At 38.8% G+C, this 26,519-nt stretch overlaps 2 protein-coding genes across 12 annotated transcripts in view; one reads left to right on the forward strand and one right to left on the reverse strand.

The window, feature by feature from the left end:
- Positions 1 to 18,731, reverse strand: part of LOC124881386 (ELKS/Rab6-interacting/CAST family member 1-like) — a 29,606-nt gene extending 10,875 nt beyond the window's left edge. The window contains exons 1-16 of one of the 11 annotated variants that reach the window (XM_047386992.1): positions 18,548 to 18,727; positions 14,907 to 15,462; positions 14,602 to 14,790; positions 9,057 to 9,348; positions 7,770 to 7,897; positions 7,596 to 7,679; positions 7,370 to 7,525; positions 6,723 to 6,890; positions 6,467 to 6,634; positions 6,250 to 6,387; positions 6,015 to 6,155; positions 5,739 to 5,879; positions 5,456 to 5,649; positions 5,039 to 5,050; positions 3,291 to 3,426; positions 3,053 to 3,184 (exon numbers count right to left, since the gene is read on the reverse strand). In XM_047386992.1, the coding sequence (XP_047242948.1) occupies positions 3,053 to 3,184; positions 3,291 to 3,426; positions 5,039 to 5,050; positions 5,456 to 5,649; positions 5,739 to 5,879; positions 6,015 to 6,155; positions 6,250 to 6,387; positions 6,467 to 6,634; positions 6,723 to 6,890; positions 7,370 to 7,525; positions 7,596 to 7,679; positions 7,770 to 7,897; positions 9,057 to 9,348; positions 14,602 to 14,790; positions 14,907 to 15,452 (2,625 nt within the window). In that variant the 5' untranslated portion in view covers positions 15,453 to 15,462; positions 18,548 to 18,727. Of the gene's footprint in view, positions 1 to 3,052; positions 3,185 to 3,290; positions 3,427 to 5,038; positions 5,051 to 5,455; positions 5,650 to 5,738; positions 5,880 to 6,014; positions 6,156 to 6,249; positions 6,388 to 6,466; positions 6,635 to 6,722; positions 6,891 to 7,369; positions 7,526 to 7,595; positions 7,680 to 7,769; positions 7,898 to 9,056; positions 9,349 to 14,601; positions 14,791 to 14,906; positions 15,665 to 18,547 lie in introns of all 11 variants that reach the window. The other 10 variants (XM_047386984.1, XM_047387006.1, XM_047386998.1 and 7 more) reach the window with 10 other exon arrangements.
- Positions 18,732 to 26,194: 7,463 nt separating this feature from the next.
- The window catches only part of wnk1a (WNK lysine deficient protein kinase 1a), a 36,350-nt gene continuing 36,025 nt past the window's right edge, over positions 26,195 to 26,519 (forward strand). The window contains exon 1 of the mRNA XM_047348044.1: positions 26,195 to 26,332. The gene's annotated coding sequence lies outside the window, so the exon portion shown is untranslated. The remainder of the gene's footprint in view (positions 26,333 to 26,519) is intronic.

Genomic DNA, 26,519 nt, shown 5'->3' on the forward strand with positions numbered 1-26,519 from the left:
ATAAATGTAAGAAATTGTATGCCTTACGTTTAATAAGGCATACATGCAAGTAAAGAAAATCTAAATGGGATCATATTTGAGTTTTTATATAAATTTGAAAAAATTACTTTGGTCCTCGGGTAATTTCCACTTGACAATCTGAGCCCGTGGGAAAAAGTTTGGACATCATTGAAAGAAAGATTCTCAGATAATGTAGCTGGATATCGGCCTGTCAGAAAATAAAATTCCAATCTTGTTCAGATTAATGAATTTAATATTACTAAACTAACACATCAGAGTGAGACCAATACTTTTCAGTCAGGATGTTGTGACTGGAGGAAGAAAACGCAGCTATTTTCAATATTAAGGAGGTTTAGGTAAATTTAGAACAAGAAAAAAATTAAATAAAAGCTGTTAGAGGATTTGATAAAAGCAAACGGTACTTTCTATAAAAAGGCATGTCAGCCATTGGTTCAGGCTCCTACCTAAATGGAGAGGGAGAATTCAGCAATTGACTGGAAGGCTGAACTTATTACAGCGAAGCTGCTCCATTTCATCCTCTTCAGGCGTCTAGCAGTCATGAAACATGACATCTCAGCGATGCAAACCGTGCTAATCGCTAAAATATGATGTAAAAGATGGTTTAAAATGTCACATCTCTTTCAGCAGTGTTGATAAAAGCCTTTTTTGATTTTTGCATTCCGTCCAGCAACGGAGCCACAAAAGTTACATGGCTTTTCAAAAAAAGAAATAGCTGTTTTTACAATACCCACTATAGGAATTTGTTTTTTGGTTTTTAAATGAAAGAAAAACTATTTCATTTTTGTTTGTTTAGGTTTTAAAATAAAGAAAAACATCCCACTTTTCTGTAAAAGGGAATGAATACATTTTCTTTAATGGGAAATTACAATTTTATAGATAAAAAAACAAAAAGCACATCACCTGCAACCTAAAGGCAAAACAATGACTTTAAAAAAACTGTTCCTACCATTACTAGTGTGAAAAACTAATGCTAGCATTTATTTTTTCCCTTTACATTGAAAAATTTAGCTCATTTCTTTATCATTTTTGGCCAAAATTATTAAGAGTCACAGTGGAAGGTCTAAAGAGCCAGTTGCAGCTCTGGAGCTGCAGGTTGCAGACCCCTGGAGCAGCTTTTTGCTTTCCACCACTCTATTTAGTCACTATGACATCTTTCAACAACAAGTAAGAGAACTAAGACTAACAACCATACAGAACCTCATACAAAGTTGTCTATCTATCCCTTTAACCTCTGGATGCAACTAAACAGAGGTCCAAGCAGTCAAAAAAGACAAGAAAAACCAACATAAATGAAGCAATGATGGTACATCAAAATAACCCTTCCACATCAGCAGCAGTCCTCTTTGTTGTGTTCACAAGTTATTAACGTATCAAACCTGCATTGGAATGGTTAAACAGCAGAGATGACCTGGACGGGGACAGGGCTGGTGGAAATTTGAACAGGAGGGGTGACAAAAACATCCTCCCAAAGCAAATGAGATGAGCTCACAGGTATTTTTGTAGCCACTTAGTAGATTTTTTTCAACAGTTCCCAAGAGAAAAGTTGAATAGTTCATCTTCATTCGCTGGCTAACTGATGAATACAGTGCCTTACGAAGGCTTTCATACGCCTCGAGCATTTCCACATTATGTCACTTTACAACCACAAACCTTTTTGAGGGATTTTGTGTGATGGACCAACACAAATTGGCACAAAATCATCTAGAAGGAAAAAAACAAAAAGGTTTTCAAAATGTCAGTCATCATCAGTCAGTCATTTTCTACCGCTTCTTCCATAGTGGGTCGCGGGGGAACTGGTGCCCATCTCCAGCAGTCTATGGGCGAGAGGCAGGGTACACCCTGGACAGGTCGCCAGTCCATCGCAGTTTTCAAAATGTTTTGCACATAAAAAATCTGAAAACTGTGGTATACGAATATGTAACCAATAGTTTGTAGACTGACTCTATCACCTTTACACATAAAGAAACTGAAGATTTCTGCTCATTCTTCTTTGCAAAAATAGCTCAAGCCCGGTCAAAGTGGATAGAAGGCATCCATGTACAGCAGTTCTCATGTTGCCAGAGAGACCAGATTGTATTTAAGTCTGAACATTGATTGAGCCATTTTAACACGTTAAAATGACTGAATCTAAACTATTCCACTGCAGCTCTGGCGGTATGTTTAAGGTTGCTCTCTAGGTGGAAAGTAAACCTCTTTTGCAGCCTTTAGCAAGTTCCCTTTTAGTTCCATCCTGCTCCCCTTCAAACTCTGACCAGCTTCCGTGTCCCTGCTGAAGAAAAGCATTCCTACAGCATGATACTGCCACCACCATGTGTCAATATGGGGAGAGGGAGAGTTCAGTCTGATGTGCATGGTTAGTTTTCCACAACACACAGCATTTTGCATTTAATTTCAGTGAAATACATTGAAGTTTGTGGTTGTGTCATGATAAAATGTGGGAAAATACAAGAAGCATGAATACTTTCGCAAGGCAATGTAAGTGAACCCCTTCTAGGAGCAATACTTTACAAGCAAACAGCAGGGTAAAAATAATCCCATCAAATTTACATGGGCTGAAAACACTTTACAAATCCATGCAGTCTGAACATCAATCTGAAAGCCTTCACATATACCGAAAAATAACCTTTGTTATTGTTGCACAAGACTGCATGACTTGTAGAAGTGTTGGTTTTATTGAGCTGCTGGTCACTGATGGAGATCACAATTACTGGACTCATACCTTAGACCACTTAAAGTGGGAGAGGTTGGACTCATGCATTGGTTTGAGTGAGTGCTTCGGAGAGGCGGTTGTGTAGCAGAAAGAAGACAAGAAAAAACGAAAAGCAAAGATAAAGGAGGTGAGGAGGCCAGAAGAGAGGAGGCAGGACAAAGAAAGAGTGATCAACACCGCAAAGACAGCCAAAAGGTGAAAGAGAAAGACCAGATTTTATTTGTGTGTACACAGAAATGTTTAGATATGTAGCAGCAGCTGCTTCTGTAGGTTGGTTAATACTGACTTGTCATGCGCATGTGTGCGTTTTTGTTTGATTACCTGTTTCTCCTGCAGCGATCGAGCAGCCTCTTCCTGTGCCAGCACCATCTCTCGCTCAGCAGTGATTTGAACGCTCTCCCTCAGAGCCTCCTCCAGCTCCTCAATGCGCTCTGATCTCTGACGCAGAGTGTCCTTCACACCAGCGAAAATTTTGCTTTGTGAGACGCTGACGCAACACCGCAGGATGCATTTCCTGCAGACTATATTCAAGCCCGAGCAACTTACATACACGCCTCACCTTCACCTGCTGGGACGTTTCGGACAGGTTGTCCTCCCTCTTCCTGGCCTCCTCCATCAATCGAGCATTCCTGCTCTTCTCCACCTGCTCCTTGTGCTTCAGAGAGGCCACCTTTTTAGACTGGTCCTTCATTTGCCTACACAGGCCAGATATTTGAGACATTTGTTTAACTAGTACCGTCTGTAAAAACACTGACGGTGTTTAAATCTAACCCTATTAAATACGTAGCTAATAATTTGGAGAACGTTTTGCAAGCTTATTTCTCACATTTCAAATGCATGAGTTTGTTACACAGATGACCCTTTTTTATCTTTATGTATGTACGATATTGTATGCTAAAGAAGAAATGTCTCTAAATATAAACATTGGAAATTAGATACTTGCTTACATTAAGGATAGTCAGAAATTTGATTTTTTGTGAATAATTATTGATCACACAAATACACATCACATTTATGGTAAAAGCTTACAAATAATGTGTCAATTCACTTTATAAAGAATAAACAGTAAAACAATAAAAAATGCAAATCTGACCATTTTTGTTGGTTTCAATTTGATTATTTTTCAATCTCAAAATTTCATGCTTTCAGATCATTTTTCCCCATCAGTTTTTATGACATTATGGACAATTGTGTACAAAACAGTACGGGTTTTATTAACGTTTCAATCCGTCTGCCTGGAAACTGGTTTATGATTTGGCAGTGAGGTAATGGGTAAATGTTTTTTTGTTGGTTTGTTTATTTTCTTTTAAATTTGGTGAAAATTAAATCAGGTAAAAATCTATAATACTTGAAAAATGTAAATGGTAAAACGGCTTTATCAAGTCCCCAGATACTCCAAAGCGCTTTATGCTACAGTAGGTCATTCACCCATTCGTATATACATTCACACAGACTGTGGCGAGCTACGTGTAACTCGGATGATCAAAAATGAACTACAGATAACTTAATATCTCACTGCGAGCAGTGATACCTTCATTTAAAAAAATAAATATGCATACTCTTTGTTTGGCACCTCAACCAAACTCAGTTCAAGAAGCCAGGGTCCGGTTTAAAACCCAGAGCTATAAGGATCGATAGATTAAAAAAGGCTGTGGCCCATTTTTTATTTTTTTTATCTGTTGATAGGTGATCAATAAGTGGGACAACAGCTAAGGTTGTGATGTGGCAAATCCCCTAAACATAAAATAATGTAAAAATTGAGAAATTATTATTTTTATATTTTAGATCCTGGAATAAAGTCTGGAAACTTAAATAAAAATGATACAAATCTAATTTCATTTCTGTTTAATACCTTTCATGACTGTATACGAACCCAGTTTCAGTAACTAGGTGTTTAGTAATTTTGTAACTGAACAGTTAGCCAATGCATGCCTACTTATAGTATCAGCCTTTTTTTTTTGTTTTATTGACATAATAAGCAATCATAGAACCAGGATGTAATTAAAAAGTAAACATACAGAAATATGGCCTAATAAAAAGCTTCCTTTAAAATTGACAATGTACCAAATCCAGATGCTTTGGCATAGTTTTTTCTCAATCAATGTCAGATTTGACATAAATTAAAACCAGAGATGGCCAAAGAGAAATCATGAACATGAATATAAATAAAGTGGTTCAGGAAAAGATAGAGGGTGCACCCAGAACATGCTTTAGAGAAAGAAGAGGTGCAGAGAAAAACGAACGAAACAAAACAAAGAGGATAAAGTGAAAGGGGTGTCAGGTGGATAGAAAAGACCAAGTACTAACCTGGAGGCCAAACTGGTCGGGTAAAAAATTTCCAGCGCAAAGATAGCAGTAAAGAGAAAAGACACTCAGGTTAAGAAACTAAGCACCTGTAAAGATTAGGAAGGAAGAAAAGAACCTCATCCAATAATTCACACTCTTTAGAATGAGATACTTAAGGTTAGCAAGTCAACTGAGATACTAAATGCTGAATCAGCCACACATCACATTGAGTTATTGCAGAAGTAGATGGAGATGTTTGTCAGCTTGCATACATCTGAGTGACAGACAGAAGAAGTCGCTCCTCTAAATCATGTGCATACCTTCGGCCTGACCATCTCTGACCGTCTGGAATCACTTTGAGAAACTACAGGCTGTAAGTTGGGACAAACTAAAACTAAACTTGAACTCTGATCATTAAACAGAAACCACATAACCCACCTCTCCAGTTCACTGATCTTCTTGTCCTTGTCATTCTTCTCATTCTCCATTTCCCGAAGTATCTCGAGGAGGCGGTCCACCTCAGCCTGAGCCTTCCCAGAATCCTCTCTGTGACGGGCCACTTCCTGCTCCAGGTTCCTAATGCGCTCAGCCAGCTCTGTGTTGGCTTGAGCTTCCAGTGTTGCATTTTGAGCCTAACAGGACAGAAGTCCAATCAAAAATCACATACAGGTCAGGAAGCATGAACCACACGGTCGTTAACTAACATCATCCATTATCTCACTCTCTTTAGTTGGTTCTCCAGTTTGAGGCACTCCTCCTTCTTCTGCTCTAAGGCTATTTCAAAACTCTTGAGTTTGGTATCTTTCTTCAGCCCTGAAGAGGCTAGGGATGACGCATGCTCCTTCAGGTCCAACAAAGAGGTCTGCATGCGAAAAGGCATTTGAGCTTGTCAAGCACGAGGAAACTGAAAGTATGACTCATCAAAAAAAGAAAGATGTTCCCTGTGTATTTTTAGAATCCCAACAGAACTGCGTGTGTTTGTCCATCTGTTGCTCACCTCTCGGTCTGACAGGTCTCCCTGCACCAAGCTCAGCTTCTCCTTCAGCTCTTTCAGCTCCTTCTTGGAGCAGTCGAGCTCCTCAGTCTTCTCCCGGTCATCTCGGTCTCGCTGCTCCTTCAGACGCTCAATGATTCGCTCCTTAAAATCGTGAGAGGAAGTCATAAAAGATGTTTTCAGATGAACAGCCATTCAAACAGGAATCACAGCAGCCATTTGGCAGATGTAAACGTACCTTTTCTGCCAGCGACTCCTCCAGTGTTGTGAGAGCAGTGTCAGTGTTTGATGTGTCCGCCTGCAGGGACTTCACTCTCTCCTTTAAGCTGCTCATCTGCTTCTCTTTGTCCCTCAGTTGCTCCTGCAGGTTCTCAATCTGCCAACAGACAATACCAGTCAGTCAAAGCAGACATCCACCACAGGAGATACACTACAGGATGCATTTTTAACATCACCTTCTTCTGCAGCACATTAATTTTGCGCTCCTTAACGTCCAGCATGTCCTTCAGGTCGTGGATTTCTCCATTCAGGGTTCCCTTCTCCTCTGACATTTCTTGGATCTGCTTGCTCTTCTTATTCAACGTTGCCTCCTTCTCTTCCAAGCGCAGACGTAAGGCATCAACCTGCACAGGAATAAAACAAATACAACATGTATAAAAACGCTAAATTGAAGAATGAGAACTTTGCCATCTTTTTGGACTTTTGTTGTACTTCTGTCTGTAAGATGGCAGCGCGCTGCTCCTTGGCAGTGAGAGACTCCTTGAGGACTTCAATGTGCTGTTTGCTGTCTGAGAACTGGTTGGTTAAGGTCTCCAGTTTAGTCTGCAAACCAAGCAGCTCGGTATCCTTCCTGGAAAGGTCCTGCTTCACCTGCTCCATCTGAAAAATATGAGAAAGATTTCAACGCACTTATTTATGAGCTTGAAACTTGGAAGAATTGACAAACATTTAAATAGCCAAATTAAATTAAACTGGGCTGCACGGTGGCGCAGTTGGTAGCACTGTTGCCTTGCAGCAAGAAGGTCCTGGGTTCAATTCCCAGCTTGGGGTCTTTCTGCAAGGAGTTTGCATGTTCTCCCCGTGCATGCGTGGGTTCTCACCGGGTACTCCGGCTTCCTCCCACAGTCCAAAGACATGCCTGTTAGGTTAATTGGTAACTCTAAATTGTCCTTAGGTGTATGAATGAATGTGTGTGGTTGTTTGTGTGTTGCCCTGTGATGGACTGGCGACCTGTCCAGGGTGTACCCTGCCTCTCGCCCATAGACTGCTGGAGATAGGCACCAGCTCCCCCGCGACCCACTATGGAATAAGCGGTAGAAAATGACTGACTGACTGACTGATTTGACTTTGTCTCTGACCTTGTTTTTCATGAACTTGGTGTGACTGCGGTACACCTCCATTTGCTTCATTTCCTCCTGGCGCTCCTCGCAGCTCAAGAGTCCGTTGGATTTCAGCATTAGCAGTTCTTCCTCCATGTCCCTCAGGCTACGATCCATGGAATTGATTTTTGCATCCTGTGGTATTTAAAATTTGTTGAGGCATGATGTGACTAAGACGAATACACAGAAACAGTTAAATCCTCACCTTCATGTCGATAACAGTCTGTAAAGCCTTTGTTTTGGTGGACTCTGGAGTTCCTTCGTATCGACGATGAAGCTCCTGCTGGATCAGTAATTTAAAAAAGGGATTTTTTAAAATAAAATATACAGACACAGTGAAAGTGTCATTTAGAGTAAGAATAGTGGATCTGAGCCTTACCTCTCTGAGTGCAGTAATCTCTCGATCTCTCTGGTCCAGTAAACTCTCCAGGTGATGCCTGTGCATTTCTGCATCAGCCAGCCTCCTGGTCCTCTCCTGGTCTTCCTCTGACGCTTTGGCAGATGGTGCTGTCAAACACACACAAAACATACGTATGGACTTCATGAACATAAAGATAGTTGGACGCTTTTAGACTAGTAACCTGACAATCAGATTAAACAGAGACCGACACAAAAAGTAACTTGTAATTCCAAACTTTTCCAAACTCTTACACCTTCATAGGTATCAGTCCCTTTTAGTCTATGTTGAAGGTATAAATACAAAGGAGTTTAGGGATTAAATGATGGGATCTGCAAAAAACAGAGACTGGGAGGAGAGGGAGGGATGGAATAATTGATGGAGAGATAAATGGACAGACGAACAGATTTATGCATAAGTGGTGGACGGACCGAAGGATGGATGGATGGATGGATGGATGGATGGATGGATGGACACAGGATTAAACATGTAGGCAGATGGCCTGATTAACGGTTCTGCGACCGGATGGAATAACGGACGGATGGACGGACAACTTTTAGAAAACAGGGCATCACGTCTGGAAACAATTATTTTTCCATGCCTATCCATACCAGGAAAACATTTTCAAATTCCAAACTTTTCCAGAGTTTTGCCAGAATACACAGCCCCCTTGTAAATGTCCATATCTAATATGGAACACTGCTTCAGCTAAAGGCAGTTATAATTGCCTGCTGTGTCAGTGGAGATGTTATTTACTTAATAATGTGATCTGTCAGAAACCCACCACTACAGCATCCCAACATCATGCCAGGATTATTCCAACACATCAAAACAACCAGGTTTGGAGTAATTAAACTGTAGTTAGAAAATATGCAACCCCCCCTCCTCCTCCCAAAACACAGACAACAAGATAATAACACTGGTTGTTAATATCAGCCCAGTTTTTTTTTATGGAACCAACACCGATATGTAAAAAAATTACTAACATCAGTTGATACCGATGTTACTGCAGATATATGTTGCATCTCTATTAGAAACCTGCTAATCACATGTCACTAATGATTTTACTACTGTTGGCATTGTTATTTCTAGGGTTGGTTAGATCTTCTCTCCTGATAAAAAGGTTAAATGTTGCTTAGTACACTCAGTACATTTTTACTAATACACTCTCCATCACTTTGGGTGCAATTTATTCCTTAGGATAATTGTCAGCGTTAGGATTATGGTGTCCATTTCTGTGACATTTATTTAAACTTCTCTTAAACCTACCTTTGCTCTGCAGCATCTCCAGAAGCTTTTTGATGGACTCGTCTCTGGCCACTAAGGTTTGTTTCTGTGTGTCAATCCTCAGCTCCATCTCCTCCAGCGTCTTCCTAAGAAGGAAGAGCTCTTTGGCCTGCCTCTCATGCTCAGCATGTAGTCTCCGGAAGTTCTCTTCCGTAGGTTCAGATGTCAGGGCCAGCTCCCTTCCTTGAGTGGCAGGGTCTTGCTGGAACAGCTGGTTCAGGTCCCTCTGGATCCTCAGCTCATCCTGAAGAGCTTGAACAGTCATCTGGAGATGCTGGGGACAGAGAAGACACATTTTTTAGCCTTTCAGAACCAAACATTTTAACATCTTTGTCAATTTTTTAAAAAGTACAAATATTTGGTGTGATTCTCCCTTAAAGGGAAGATCAGGGTTAACATGATATAGTTATTTTTATTCAAAGCACAAAAACAATAATTAGCCACGCTGCAGCTACAGTTAGCATACTGATTACTAATATTTTTTTAACACTAATTTTGTTTTTCGTGCAAAAACAGAAAACCAGGATCTTGTAAAATCAGCTTTTTGCTGCAACTGAGCACAGTGTGGAACACCCCATCACATTTCTGCAGCATAATGTGCTGATAATAATAAAGATGTGCAAATGTACTGATGCCGAGCTCTGTAAACTCCCACATTATTTATTCTCTGTTCCCTCTCTCATATCCCTGTTCCCCAATAAGCTTGGAAATAGTTTGCAGCTGAAATAACTCCTCATAAATGAGGGTCAGTCAAATCTCAGGTGTGCTTAAGTCTGAATGCTGCTGCGGTTCAAGTCTCTGAATACATCTTTGATCTTGGAGAAACATCAGCGGACATGTTGACCGATCAGCTGACAGCCCACTCTGTGACCTGGCTGCAGGTGTATTTGCACGTAAGGTGGGTAACTGTGAACGAGTCGTTCAGGATGTATTTCAATTATCAGGTGGAAACAGTCATTTTAAGTCTTATTCACTTACATCCTGATCATCCTGGAGTTTTAAAAACACGTGCTTCTACGCAAGGACTGCGCAACATAAACATGGCAATGTCAGTGTCCACATTCAAATGCTGCAAAGAGCTGTTAGATGAGAAGATTTATTGCTTGATTTTTCCAGAAGTTATTAATACACACTTCAGCTTGTTCGATGGCGTCTCAGTGCAGCAGAGGCCCACACCTGACAGATTAAAGCACCCAACATGCTAAAGGTCACAGAGTGTTGGAAGCAATAACGTCACAATCTAATTTCCTAACATGGTTCAGCCTCATTCTGAAGTACTTATTTATGAAATAGGGGACCGGTGTTCTCAGCTGTTACAGTGGGGTATAAAAGAGTGAAACAGAGTGAAATACAAGAACGTACACGTTAGGGCTGAAGCAATTCATCGGATTATTTGTCATTAATTAATTATTGAAATAATCGTCAACTAATTTAGTAATCGAATAATCGTTAACTGGAGTATACAGACCAAAATGTGCCATTTGCTGAAAGAAAAGCCCAATGAGAGCAGTAATTAGGCAAACATTGTACAAAAAATATGTACATTTTGCATTTAAGATGAAAACCCATCCAAGTCTGTAAAAATGCTCTATGCAGAACTCATCAAGTGGCGTAGCTTTAGCTTCATCTGGTTCAAATTCTGTAAAAATCTCCTATTGCCATCCGATTATTAATCAATTAATTGAAAAACAAAATAGTCAACAGATTAATCCATTAGCAAAATAATTGTTAGTTGCAGCCCTAGTACATGTTTTTAGTTTTTACAGTGGTTTCACATTCGGACAACATAAAGTTCGAGTACTCATTATGGCATGTTGCATTTATTGTTCAGATACAAGGAGCACTGTTAGTAACAGCTATTTAAAATAATTTATATTTATTTAATATTAAGTCAAATATTTTTGTAATAGACGAGTTCTTCCAATGACCCAGTCCCCTCAAAACATTCCTAGTTAATCATGTGGCTCTTTGGGAGAGTGAAATGCCACGCCTTTCCTACAGTATAACATTCAAAAAGTAAATTTAGTGCCTTTCCAGAATTTTCAAAATGTTGTAAGAACCCTATATTTGACAGAAAACTGAAACAACGTCGCACGAGGCAAATGAAAAATTATCGATTCAATGTGTACATCCATGAGAACATCCATCTGTTCATCCATTCTGGTTCTGGTGCCTCTCCCCAGATGTCAATGGGCGAGAGGCAGGGTACCAGTTACCATGAGAAAATCATTGTGTCAAATTCGGTTTAAAAAAAATGCCCTTATCATAAATGTAGCTACGTCTCCACTGATTTGTCCCTCTGGGCAGGCTCTGTGGACAGTGTTACATTTCTTGCCCTGAGAAATGCAAGTGGTGAAACACAATCAGCCCAGTATAGTATTGCATTGTTTGCGGCATCTGACGCCACAGCACTTGGCTGCGAGACAGTAACACGAGGCTGTGTTACGCTCTGGTCTGAACCAGCTGGGAGCGTTTTTCAGAAGACTGAACAAAGAGAGAACTCAGTGACTGCCTTAATTTTTCTCTGTCCTCCAGACCCCTCCTTTTTTCCTTCCTTGGTCAATCCGTCCTTCACCCTCCATCAGTGCACATCATTCTCGTCCCGACTTGCTATTAAAACCACCTTCCACCTAGTCGCTCCTTCTCCTCCTTTATATACTGTCACCTCTCCTCTCACCAACAACCCCTTTCTATCTCCTTCTCTGCCCTGTGACTAAGGCTGACTCACTGCTGTGACTGCACCGATACACACACACACACACACCTTCTCCCTTCCTCAGCCCCCATATTCTCACCCTCACCGCCTGAGGGGAAATAACAGTCGGCTGTCTGAGAGAAAACACATACATACACTAACTAAACTCTTCTTGACACCAAGTTAAATTTTGTTATTTTGTCAGTGAAGTAAAACACGAGTAGGATAAAATTAAGCAATAACCATGAAAGAGAGGAAAAACTGCATACAAGCTGACACAAAACTGCAAATAAGCACATTCAGCTGGGCCTCCATCCAGTACGAAGCCTGCAGTTTACACCAAAGCCATAATCAGTGTCCGTGCCTTTCTGTTTCTCCGTGCATGCCAGCGTGGGAGGCGTAGGCAGACATTTGAAAGCTGACATCTTTAAATTAAAGCACCCACTGATTAGCCCTGTGCTGGTCCGGCATAACTGGGAATTAGTCTGGAGTGTGATTCTGTGAGTCAGCAGGGGCGAAGGCAGCAAATTACGCAGGAGGCCTGCCCATCCATTAAGAATCAGTTAAACAAAGACAATTTGTCTTCGTTAATGAAACCTAATTTCCACAATTGCTACAACAAAGGCTTTTTAAATGGCTTCAACTGTATTTATTATGTTAGCATTATTAAGTACTAGGCTGGCATGAAATTACAACGGTATACGTTAAATATTACATTGTTAGGGTATCAAGGTATTTACACAAAATTTTGAACTAATTAAAAAAAAATATACAAATATACAATACTGATTGTTACAAAGAAGCACCTATTTATTGTTACTGATTTCAAAAGATTAAAAAATTACTTAAATAGTAAACAAATATAGAGAGAATAAACACCCGCTGAATGTAGTAGTAGTTTCTAAGGAATTAGTGCACAGAATGTTTATTTTCTGTTTTGCTTCTTATAGAGTAACACTGGGAGTCTAACGAGCTGCTATTAGCTGGTTAATTAGTTGGGCTATCTGCTCTAGTAGCTAGCTTCCATTTAGCTGGTTGATAAACATGCACTTGTAGCTTGCCAAATGTTGTAAAACATTGCTGTCTTCATATGAATGATGGGTGGCCCTCATTTAATTTTCATTACAAGACAAGTCTGTCTTTCCTGAAGGCTAAGAAAAAGTGTAGGTGCAGTGTTTCAGCCAGCTGATCAGCAGTATAGAGCAACAGGGGGCCCTTCTGGGCTTCACTAAGCCAGAGTGAACTCCAGTTGCTCTCGGGCTCTCTGTGCTGTCCCATTTAAGTGTCATTTATGTGACACACTGCTCCGAGTAACCAGTCAGGACTCGCAATGTCACCGTCACTCTTTGCGCTGCACTGACGGCTGCATTACTCTTCTTCGTCCTTAGTCTGGTTAAATGGTCTTTAACACCACCTTCTTTTCTTTTTGTTTATCCAAAGCTGCAAATTAGCTCTTCCCCCTCGTCCGATGACACAATGGCAGAACGTGTGGGAAATGTAGGAAATTGCTACGCTTGAAAATTAAATCTCAAAAGTCTGCGGACAATGTGCGCAGAATAGGCGCTGCTTACAGTGCACCCAACTCTGTGGGACCTTAACTTTGTAAAACCTTGGTGCCCCTTAATACCAGTAACTAGCTCATGCCTATTAAATATAGTGTTGCTACCTAGTAAAGGTACATTCACACTGCAGATCTATAACCAATCTAAATTTAAACTGTCCATGAGAAAAGATTTAAAATATCCCATCAACTGCATTTAAAACATCATATTTAAAACAATGTCCATAACTAAGGTTCTAGATCTACGGCTAGTCACAACAAGGCATGGTCCGGTTACCTGTCATAAAGTATGCCAATGTTTGAAAAAGTTACAGTTTTAAAATCAGAAATATTTTACTTTTTAAAAAGATCAGAGAAAGTGCCAGAGACTGCTTTTCTCTGGCTGCATGACGTGTAATGTAGCACTAACCCCGCCCCACCTGTTGCTGCGCACTGTCAGCCGACTGAAAGAACGCTGCTACACTTTCCGTCGCTTAAAGGAAAGACAAATTCAGCTGGTTGGAAATATTTCCAGTAAAGAAAAGAAGAGAAAGACGTAGCATGAAAAGGTAGCTGTTTAAAAACTAGAGCTGGTAAGCCTAGAGCGGCATGTCTGTTAAGCAGCTGACAGCAGACCGGCTACCAGAGAAGATATCCAAACGAATACTCAGGCTAAAGTTAATGTAAGAATCTCATTCCAGCAGAAACATAGTCGGCACAATAATCTTATTAAAGCAGAACCTAAAATGTCAGGATCCATTTATAGACACTAGAAAGTAGACAGTTTTAGATTCATTTTCTGTATAATTTCTCTGCTTGTGTTCATAGACTTTGTATGACCCGACCAGCTGTGATCAAAACATCCCATAACTCAGAGGAGAAACATTGTATCCGACACAGGGAACATATCTAAAGTCCTTAATCCACACAGGTGCATCTGCAGCAACTATTTTGTTCTTCTTTTAATACTGTGCAGTAGCAGAACTACAACACACACATACACACACACATTAAGTAGGCCTTAATGCCACATTTTATTATGCTCACCACTTGCAGCACTTTCCAAAGCATACAAAAATGCTAATGCACCATTAAATTTGACATCCCTTTCATCTACAAAGCATGAGCATATAGCTGCACATAAGAGGATTAACTAGATGTTCAAAACCAGCTTTTAAACATATACAGGGAGAGAAGAATGAGAATGAAAGCTGTAACACTGAATTAACTATTTTTTCCCTGCTCAAATGTGATGATTTAACACAGAGAACATCAGAGACTGTAATGCTCACCTGTGCTTCGTCCTGAATAACACGATACTGCTCCTTCCAAACGGAGATCTTGGAAGCTTCGTCCTTCCTAAGGGCTCGCTCCTTTTTGAGCTCCGGGCTCCAGAAGGTTTTGATAGAATTCATGGAGGAACTCAGTTTGCTCTCCTTCACTTCCACTTCTCTCCTCAACATCTCGTTCTCACGCAGTACCTGACAGAACAGAGCAAGAGTTGAGCACGTGATTAGATCCTCTAGGATGAGGTCATCCAGAGATGTCTTGCTCTTAATGGAAGAGACCAGCGAACTGGGAGAACTCAGTAAAATACCTCTTTAAGTTGAGCTTGCAGGTCGAGTATGGTGTTGTCTCTGGCCTGCCTTAGAGAGTGGGGAACTGTGGAAGCCATGTGGTGCTCCCCAAAAGCCAGTGCATCCCCTCCCATCATACCTGCTGGCAGCACTGCATTAGCAGGCACTGTGGTGGAGATATTGGGTGTGCTAGCAGCTACGACTCCACCGCTGCTACCTCGTGATCCGTACGTCACCCTTTGCCGCCCTGTGGCGGTCACTGTCACGCCACTTTTGGGTACGTGATCGCCTGCCATGGCAACCTCATTATCACTCAGGTACATTGGTCCCGAGGTGGCATACGCAGCATTAAGGGACTGGATGTTTTCCATGGAGAGAGTTTTCCCTCCTGCTCCTCCAGGACCTCCGCCGCTGCCGCCGGTGCTGTTGGTGCGTCGGTGTCCCATTCTAGGAGATCGAGGGAGGCGCGGTGAACGGCCGGATCCCTGATAACTACCACCGCCTCCGTCTCTTCCTGCACCGTTTTTGGCATCCCCTCTGCCAATAGAGCGGGCACTACCATACATCTTATGCAAACTAGAAAAGGAGCCAACAAACGAATAGATGAGAATGAATCTTCTCAGACTTCGTGACGCTGCAACAGTCGAGTGATGCTGTTGACACTGCTTCAACTGCAGATGCTGGACGCCGTATTCATGATATTAAAAAAAGTCTCTTCCACTCCACTTTGGGGATGATGTGACCAGACTTACCCAGAGATAAAAATATTAACACCAACCTGCAAACAGAACACAAGCACTTCTCATAAACAACATATAAAAAGTTAGACTTTTTAATAAAACCAATATATATAGTTGTAATGGCAATATGAAAACTAAACATTGTATGTAGGTTGCACAGTTTGCCTGATATTGTCCTGCAGAGCAGTTATGTAACCTTCAATGCCTTGGAACACTTTAGGTACCTTCCCCATTTATTCTACTTCACATGTCTAATATAGACAGACATCTTTTATGAATTTGGTTACTTTTATCATGTATAATCTTCATAATACAGAAATATTTGTTTTTATTTCGAGCTGCAAAGTTTAATCAGGCTGAGATCAGAATTAGCTAATTTAGTAAAGCTAAATGGGGGAAAAAATCTGATTTATATCTCTTATTCATTAAAGGAAAAAAACCCTTCCAAAATGTTTGGTCTGTAAAACATATCAACTAACAGCATGTACTTTGATCCACGTTTTTAAATTTAATAAAAAACATGATTTGATGAATCAACAGACATATAATTCATGTATTTTTGTCAGGTACAACCCCCTCTATTTAAAAGAACCTGCTGCACCATTTTTCTCTCTTATGTGGTGTAAAAAAATGTCATCTCTTCCAACCAGAATCAGCCGGTCAAACTTTTAATCAGTATCTGCTTTTAACAAGATGCTGGAGAAAATCCCAGAGTGACCGGTGTTCTCTCCATCTGCATGGCGCATTTGTTGCTGTGCACTATTTTGCAGCTGGCTAAAAGATGCCTCCTGCACTTTTCTGGTGGCAAAGTAAAGTGGGACCACATGTTTCTCTCATTAAAGTAACACGGTTGTAAAACTACTATTGTCAAGCTCCAAGTGGCATACCTGGAAGGTGTGACTGCACACTGGCTGCTTGACCAGGTAGGCCAACTAAATAACCAACAAATGTTCAATTTCCAAACTTGTGTTACTCTATAAAGAGCAGAACTAAAAAATGGTAGAATATTCTTTGCAATAAACACTTGACAACTACTCCTAAACTAAGTAGCTGTTTACTCTATATTTCTTTCTTAAGTCGTTCTATCAAAATGGTACAGTTAACAATGTCATAAACAGAAATAACATATTATTTCCTTTTATAAATAAAAGCAATTTGATCATCAACACTATAAAAAGAAGCTTAAGCAATGTCGTACTGCAAGCAACTAAAATCCTAACTCAATGCTCACCGGCTTAGATATCAGTATAAACCAGAGCTGCACAATAGAACAAAAACATGCAATTGCAATATTATTGTTTATCATCGCGATTTCGTTATTGGTTATGATTAGGATATTTTCCCTGTCACTTTCCTCTTTCATCATCTGAATATCCCTAAACTCTGGGAGCTTTAGCATCTCGGCCTCTAAAATCTACATCAGAGGGCATCAAGGGCAGTAAACATCCCTCCAAACGGGCAAACAGAACAGTGCTGCCAGAAATTACTGCATCCACGCAAACATTGCACACACTAGTATTGCTATGATAATTATAGTATAAACAAATTAAACAATATCATATATAATAATGAAATTCAGAAGCACTAAACCAGTGGTTTAATGGGTTAATTTGATATAATGGTGCACAATAAAATGAATTTAAATATTTGCAATATCACAATTGCAAAGGACTGCTTGGATGCAATATTTGGCATGCTATAATACTTCAGGTGCTCTATTTACTAATAATGTTTCTGGCCACTTGGTTTAAGTTTCACCGTCTGTTGGGCCGACATCTGATATAGATCTTCGTGGACGAGATAATAACGCTCAGGTGAGTGGTGGGGCATTATGATGATGGAAAAGAGAACGAAGAAATAGAAAATTTTGTTTTATCACAACTGACAAAATCGTTCCAAATGATGTTTTGTTAATATTGTTCAGCCCTATAACAGACTTAGATTTCCGCATAAATGAGCACATACATTATTAAATAAAGATATAGTCACTCAGTAACACTAAACCATACATTTCAATACATTTTCCAAGCATGTATTTATATTTTTTGTTAAATCTATCTAACCATATGCCTCTGCAACGGCAACATAAGGAACATCTTTAGTAATGATTTTAAGGTTAATAAGTAGCAGTAGTAAACTGAAATTAATAAGTGTACAATTTAAATGTTTAGTCATTTTATTCACGACCTTAAATCTGACCAATACATGATCCAGCAAGTAAATTAGGGAACCAGTCAGCATTCATTTCAATTGTTTAACCTCTGTGTGGCCCTGCTGGGATTAACAGTACACCATGTTAATTCTGCCTTTATTTTAAATTGTCACAATTAAAGCTACACGTGTTTGCAATTCATCTAGATTTTGCTTTCCATATAAATGTAAGTATTCAGGATATTGTGCTGACTGACGCTTTAGGGTAAAAGAAGCAGGGAGGTGAAAAAAAAGGGGATTGTCCATCATGGACGTTCAAGGGAGGATAAAATTGACTTCCCTGCTAATCCAGATAGAAATATTAGCAAGTAAAAAACTATCTGGATGTTTTCATTCGACAATTTCCTACCATGCGATGATAAAATGTCACACACTAACGGGAAATTAGAGCATTTAGCAGACTCCATTCCCAACGACACGGGGAACATACAGCGTCTGCTTTGGAGACACCCATCAAACCATATCCATTTTCCTCCTCCGCTGAACGGCTCTTCGTTTTCTGCTTTTCTTTTTTCACAGGCTCGTCTACAAAACTGCAAGCACTGAAAATGTTAATGAAAGGCCAAAAGTACCAAACGCACACACCTAACGTTAGCTCACCGTGACATATGGAGGCTATTGGTCAGGCTAAATCTCTATTTTCTGTCGCTAACACAATAGCATAAAGGTAAGAAAGAGGTGGGAAAAAAAACCCTCTTTAATTAAAGTACCTTTATAGTTGTCTGGTGGAGCTCAACCCTGCAAGAGCTCAGTCTTCTAACATCCAGACATGTGCGGCAACGACTGGCATTTAACGTTAATTTTTCGATGAACGGCTATCTGATTTTCCCATCTTTTTGCCAGCAGTACTAGCGGCTCATGAGAGCCAGGGCGCCTCGGTGACGTCAAGCCCCCTGTGCGCGTTCACGAGAGCCTTTTCTCGCCACGCTTTAATTTTAAACGCGCGGTCACGATGCCCCTCTGGTTGGACTGGACTTTAGCAGACATTGACAGCCGGTAAAGCAGTGAGACTGTCCACTCAGATTTGTGGAAAGGGACAAATGCAAAGAGACGCTTAGAATGAACGACTTAATAGAAACAAGTGATACGAATTTATATCCATTGCATGGAGGCCAGGGAGTGCCGGGTGAAATAAGAGGAAAAGCTGGTTAAAACCATTCAGTGTTTTAGTAAACCTAATTTTTTTTTTTTTTTTTGCTACAGCTTGAGAAACCACATGGACACATTTCCTTTTGAAGCTTTTAAACAAGTACCACCTTTAAATACCAAGATTTCCCAAGTACCACCATCTTGAGATGTTTTTACCATTTACTGCCTGAATTTATTTACAACTAATTAAGAAAAACAATTAATTGGACACTCCACCATAAAGCCATGGCCGCTGGCTAGATGGCACCGGGGTAGGGTGTGTAATAAAAAGTAATAGGTGTGTATTTCTTGACATGAGTCATACAGCTCCTATGTGTGTTTAACATCAGCTAGATGAGTGCTAATGGGAACCACTTGCAAAATAAGATCAGGATATACAGGTCCTTCTCAAAATATTAGCATATTGTGATAAAGTTCATTATTTTCCATAATGTCATGATTAAAATTTAACATTCATATATTTTAGATTCATTGCACACTAACTGAAATATTTCAGGTCTTTTATTGTCTTAATACGGATGATTTTGGCATACAGCTCATGAAAACCCAAAATTCCTATCTCACAAAATTAGCATATCATTAAAAGGGTCTCTAAACGAGCTATGAACCTAATCATCTGAATCAACGAGTTAACTCTAAACACCTGCAAAAGATTCCTGAGGCCTTTAAAACTCCCGGTCTGGTTCATCACTCAAAACCCCAATCATGGGTAAGACTGCTGACCTGACTGCTGTCCAGAAGGCCACTATTGACACCCTCAAGCAAGAGGGTAAGACACAGAAAGAAATTTCTGAACGAATAGGCTGTTCCCAGAGTGCTGTATCAAGGCACCTCAGTGGGAAGTCTGTGGGAAGGAAAAAGTGTGGCAGAAAACGCTGCACAACGAGAAGAGGTGACCGGACCCTGAGGAAGATTGTGGAGAAGGACCGATTCCAGACCTTGGGGGACCTGCAGAAGCAGTGGACTGAGTCTGGAGTAGAAACATCCAGAGTCTGGAGGAAGACTGGGGAGAAGGAAATGCCAAAATGCCAGAAGTCCAGTGTCAAGTACCCACAGTCAGTGATGGTCTGGGGTGCCGTGTCAGCTGCTGGTGTTGGTCCACTGTGTTTTATCAAGGGCAGAGTCAATGCAGCTAGCTATCAGGAGATTTTGGGGCACTTCATGCTTCCATCTGCTGAAAAGCTTTATGGTGATGAAGATTTCATTTTTCAGCACGACCTGGCACCTGCTCACAGTGCCAAAACCACTGGTAAATGGTTTACTGACCATGGTATCACTGTGCTCAATTGGCCTACCAACTCTCCTGACCTGAACCCCATAGAGAATCTGTGGGATATTGTGAAGAGAACGTTGAGAGACTCAAGACCCAACACTCTGGATGAGCTAAAGGCCGCTATTGAAGCATCCTGGGCCTCCATAAGACCTCAGCAGTGCCACAGGCTGATTGCCTCCATGCCACGCCGCATTGAAGCAGTCATTTCTGCAAAAGGATTCCCGACTAAGTATTGAGTGCATAACTGTACATAATTATTTGAAGGTTGACGTTTTTTGTATTAAAAACTCTTTTCTTTTATTGGTCGGATGAAATATGCTAATTTTGTGAGATAGGAATTTTGGGTTTTCATGAGCTGTATGCCAAAATCATCCGTATTAAGACAATAAAAGACCTGAAATATTTCAGTTAGTGTGCAATGAATCTAAAATATATGAATGTTAAATTTTCATCATGACATTATGGAAAATAATTAACTTTATCACAATATGCTAATATTTTGAGAAGGACCTGTATATTCTCCAAAATTGCACAAATACAAAAGTTTCACTTTCAAAGAGGATGTATAAATGTCATATACAAAAATGACCAGTGTGGCTCAGTTGTCATTACAAACTGATGATGCATTCTACTAATTATTTTTACTGAGTATTATTCCTGGATGTTGCACGGTTGATTGGAAATATCCGTTTGTAGTTGGACGTAGGAATTCCTGAGCTCCATGTTGGAAAAATCAAATGCCCTCGAATTGAATCATGTGGTCTATTTGCCTTAGTTAGAATGACCAACTTTCCAATTTTCCAGTCACTAGCTGCTATATAGTGAGTGACCCGATAAAACACAATTAACCCCTGACTGCCTGACTTTATTTACAGCTGTACTGACAATTAATTACTTGTGTTTTTGCTGTAAAAATGTATTATTTGAATATAGTAGACGAGAGTTTAGGTATGTTTCAAGTCACAGCATTAGACATAACTGAGCATTTTTCAGTCTGAAGAAGTTAGATTAGTCTGTTGATGATGCTATTGCTAAACAAGACTTTAAAATTGAATTAATACACACATTTCTGTACGATCTGGACTGGCCCATCAACACAGTATTTCAAATACAGCTTAATACTGTAAAATCACAACTGATGGTAGCAACATGTTTCCAAAATGCTTCTTGGAATGTGTAGATGCAACAATAAGTACCTCAGCTGCATTAAACTGAACGTGTTTAAGGCCCCCTTAAGCAATACAAGTCAATACAAACAATACAAACATCTTCACTACAAGGGGTTGTACAGTGTTGTGTCTGGTGGCTTATTTAAAGCATACAAACAGCCAAATAAAGTCTATTTATCCAGCTATCACAATGATTAAAGTCCTTGGCAGCCATGTTGGATTATAAGTTTGAGTTTAGTATGAGACCTCAGATTGTCCAAGTCAGATTGCCATTATCCCCCCTCCCCCCATTTCGATACCAGTGTTATTTCAAAAACAAGCACAGTTTAGTAAACAGATGATATGGATTTTCCTGTATCTTTATTTCAACACCTGGTACTTTCTGGACTCTATAGAGTGTCGCTGTGTTAATTTTTAAGGACACTTTGGTTTCAATTTGCATCTACTTTCCTTTCTTAGTATTAGTCTTCATTTTGCATATCTTGATGACCATCTTCATGTTGGTTTGTCACATTTCCAATGTATTTCTGCAGCTGTCATTGTAACTTCAGTTTTAATGTGTTTTAAGACAATATGTCATTTATAATATGTTTATTTCTATTTTGACAATGTCTTATCTCATTTTAAATGTGTTTTTGAGGAGCACTTGTGGTTTTGTTATTTTTTTGGCTGGTTGTTAATCTTTGGTGTTGTGTTCTGAGTGATCAGATCCCTGGTGGTTTGCACCGAAACTGTATTTGTTTATATGCACCTGGGATAAAAAGAAGTATCTTCGATTGTGTACAGGATACATACCAGATGTGTTACCCACTTTCTATGCAACTAAAAAAAAAGGTGAAAAGTTCACATTTTCTAAGATCTACCACAGCTCAGTTTTAGCAAAGCTCTTTTGATCTGCTGAGAAGAAGAAAACACAAACACATTGAAGCTTTTAATCTCTTAAGGTCCACATGCCCACAGACTGAAGCTGTGTCTGGTTTTCTGCACATTTTAGCTGTTTCCACTCAAGACACACAATGTAAAATACACTGAACAATATTTTCATAACAAATATAATGTGTATGTCAATGATCTGGCAATTGGGGTAAAACTTGAAGGCTGTAAAATATGTTTCTTGTGCATATTCCCACAGATTGTTATTAGGTCACCAATCAGTCATTTCAACCAGTGAATAAGCATTTATTTATACAGAGGAGTAAACAAAATATTTCCTGGTGGTATAAAGCAGAAAAATATATCACACAGCCATGACATAACAAATAAAAAAAAACCTTTGATTTGTAAATAAACTAAAATGTAATATAAATGGATGGGAGAAAAACTAAGCTTCTTTTAAAATAAGACCCTACCTGAGCCTAATCTCCACACCTAATGGAATAACACTTATGGAAAATTGCACAGTAAAATTTGAGATTTTACCTCTGCTGCTTAAGTTGACTTATGTCTCATCATGTCTGTAGGTGGCACTGCAATGTGGCTTTTTGGACATCGTTACCTTTAGACTGCTCACCAAAAGTGAACCGAAGGTTCTAGGCTTTCTACACTGGCAACATGAACTACTGGACCTTAAAGCATTCTGGACACATCTTGAATGGGTTCACATCTGTATTCAGCCCAGTCTGCATGAGACCAAAGAGGGCAGAGCACATGACAGGAGAACCAAAGATGAGCGACGCTTTTTACGGGTCTTTACCTGACTGTTAATGTTACCAGTAACATTTAACTGGGACAAACAGCCTTGTAGGTTTATTTGTTGCCAACTTTATTTAAAGCTGCATGGGGAACATTTAGGCAGCCACCATTTGATTTAAATTCACTCAACATTATGTTGATAGTTAGTGCAACAATCCAACAGAAAAATTTTATATATATATATATATATATATATATATATATATATATATATATATATACACAAATCGTTCAATTTAGAAATATTACAATATAATTTTGATTTATCATATTTCAAAATTTGAAGTATCTATTTAAATACTAATTCTAATATTTAAAAGTTCATGGCCCACAGTCCACATTTAAATTATTTCAAATGTAATTGTTGCTCATCAAATAAACTCTAGCATTTGATTTGTTAATCTACACAGCATGTCCACTCCAGGCCAATCACTGTAGTCCCTTCACTAACACCACATCTTTAAGAGCCAATAAATACTTAAATACATAAAGAATAGGTCACTTATATGTATCGTCTAATAAATAAAATTGTAAATGTCACCCTTTCTCATTGGATTGACACATTTTCCCCACCCTTTTGCAAAGCATTGAACACCTATGTCATTCAAACAGTCCAAACTCCATTGTTTTAGCTATGGTAACCAAACATAAATCATCTATTCCTAATGATTAGAAGCTTCCTGGATCAGTATGAACTCACTGAAGCACCTGTTTGAAAAGAAACATTAAAGCTATGTATAGGCTATAATGACAAGCAATGGTGCACTGATTTGCACTGAATTTTGTTGTCCATTGTTTAATGAGTGCACACACTTGGTAGGATGCTGTGTAGTTTGAAGACAATATTTGCTTTTGATTCATATTTTAAATGTTTTGGCATGATTAGAGCCTTTTACAAACTAAATGTGTCACTTTGACCATGAGGACTACTGTCTAGGCTGGTGTATTAACTGTTTTGAAAATGTGGAGTTTGAGTTGAAAATCAAGAAAAACTGGATTTACCACATATAGCTCTTAACAACTTTCAATGCTCAGTATATCACCCCACAAAAATCTTTAATTAGACAGGCTTTGCCACCAGGGGGCATTACTCACATTAGTAACTTTAGTGAAGAAAAATTGCACCTTCAAAGTTACTTCAACAAAACATATATTTTGCTAAAACATTTGGTAAAAAAAAATCTGTTTTTTTATGGTATCCTCTTTCAAGCAAATTAGCTCTTAATGTTAGATTTTTTTATTTGTCATACAGACATGTTAAACGAATGAATTGAAGGTATAGAATCATTCCTTTTACACATCAGTGAAATAAATTTGTAGCCAACAGTAAACAAATCAATCCAATAAATATGTACCTGAAATTAGGTCACAATTCATCAAGCATGTTATTATAAATGTGTAAAATCCTGCAGATAATACATTTATTAATTTATAAATAAAAGTGCTATAAACCTATCACATAACACCATGAACATTCAAGGTTATTTTAAATATCCATTTATCACTCACAGTTATGTGAGTATTAAATGATAAATTACTTAAATAGTCAATTACTTAAATCATGTTTTACATTCCAATGGATGCTTTTTCTTTTAGTTAAAAATATTGAATGTTCAGCAGCTTTTACAAAATATATAGATTTCCAATAAACATCACAATACCATATCTAATTCTAAAAATAAATGCAGTGGGCCATTGACCTGCAGCACATATTTATCCAAAACCCCTTTTCCACTTTGTAAAGAAATCATCATTTAAAAGTTGCTTTTGTATTTACTCAGTTTATGTCTGATATTAGAATTAGTTGGATGAGCTGAAGCATCTACGTGTGACAAAAACACAAAAATGAAACATCTTTAGGGAGTTGAATACTTTTTCAGAGAACTGTGTCGGCCAAGGTTCTGAGTCATCAAGCCAAATGTCATGTGAGAATACATTTTTTAATATCTAATGTCCACAAGTTTCTATGAGGCTTAGCCAAACTCATTTCATGTTTCATATCTGGTTAACATGATTGGATTAGATAGTGCATATTTCTTAGCTGCTTTTAAAACAAAGTAATTTTTGGGTTCTAGTATGGTTTTTTTCAGCTGTTAACACAGTTTTGAGTCATTGCATCTTATCTTCGACAGTTAAGATGAAGAGAATGGTGCATAAATGCAAAAAATAAAGTGGTTTACTTGAACTATTTCCAATATGTGAAACTTAGTGGGGAGGCCATTGTCCCCAAGCAGCTGCAAACATCGCTTATATCTTAAACTGGCTCTATATGTTATCTAAAAGTAATATAACTGCTTATTTCTTAAAGAAATTGTTTTCTGTATGTTAACTTTAAACAGAAAATATGTGACAATTTGATTCTGGTTTTAAAATAAAAAAAGATTAAGTTAAAATACAAGCAGTTGTTTCTTTTTGTGGTCGAAATCAGAAATTTAACCAGAAAATAGAAATTTAAAGTTTAGTTTGAGAAACAAGAAAGAAAAGGGAAATTGGCCCGTTTTTTCACATTTCTAGACAGGAACCTAATTCTGCGAGCGTCATATGCTGTGACTGAAGGAGGCGCTGTTTCTTCTGTACGCCTCAAAAATGTTGTTCCATGTAGTTTTCCACTATTAAACAAATATTAATAGACAAGAACAAATAAAATAAATACATATCAAAATGTTGACATTGTGGGATGACGATCATTTTTAATTATCATTTTGTGAGCCTAATGTAGGAAATCCTGGGCAGAGAAGTTACGTGGAGAGACAAATACGTTGAGGTGTGGCAGTAATTATAATATAATATAATATAATATAATATAATATAATATAATATAATATAATATCAGGATCAATACCCATCCGTTTTTCTTATTAGTTTCTGATCAGAAAATCTAGTTACCAAGATATGGGTGAATTAAAATAAAAATATGTTCATTCATGTTCACGTGTATACTTATTAGAAACAGCCAACAATAAGGAAACAATTACATTTATCAAAGCAAACAGGCATATTTTCCGTTCTTCAAGCATAAATGTCCATTTTAGTCAATCAAACGACGTGCTGAGTACTGTGTATGCAGCAATGAATGGGATGTAGTTCACCGCTTTTAAATGCGCACTCAGTTACAACGTTCATCCTCCAGCATACTTGGATGTAAAGGAACCAGTAAGAACATCTGAATTTGGTGTTAATCGGGATTAATACCTGCGTTGCATTTAAACAGGGTAAGTGACTCGTTTTAACGTACTAAAGACGGTACTTTACAATGGGAATTTCCATTTCAGATCCTGGCGTTGACAAGCGCTGTTAAGGTAGGATTCAAAATATTAGCTCGGTTTTGCTGTCAGTACAGCAAGACTCAACAACCAGAACTAATGTCATCGTAATGCTATAATCTATAAATACGGTCTA

The sequence above is a fragment of the Girardinichthys multiradiatus genome, chromosome 2 (assembly GCF_021462225.1).
Source record: "Girardinichthys multiradiatus isolate DD_20200921_A chromosome 2, DD_fGirMul_XY1, whole genome shotgun sequence".
Lineage (NCBI taxonomy): Eukaryota > Metazoa > Chordata > Actinopteri > Cyprinodontiformes > Goodeidae > Girardinichthys > Girardinichthys multiradiatus.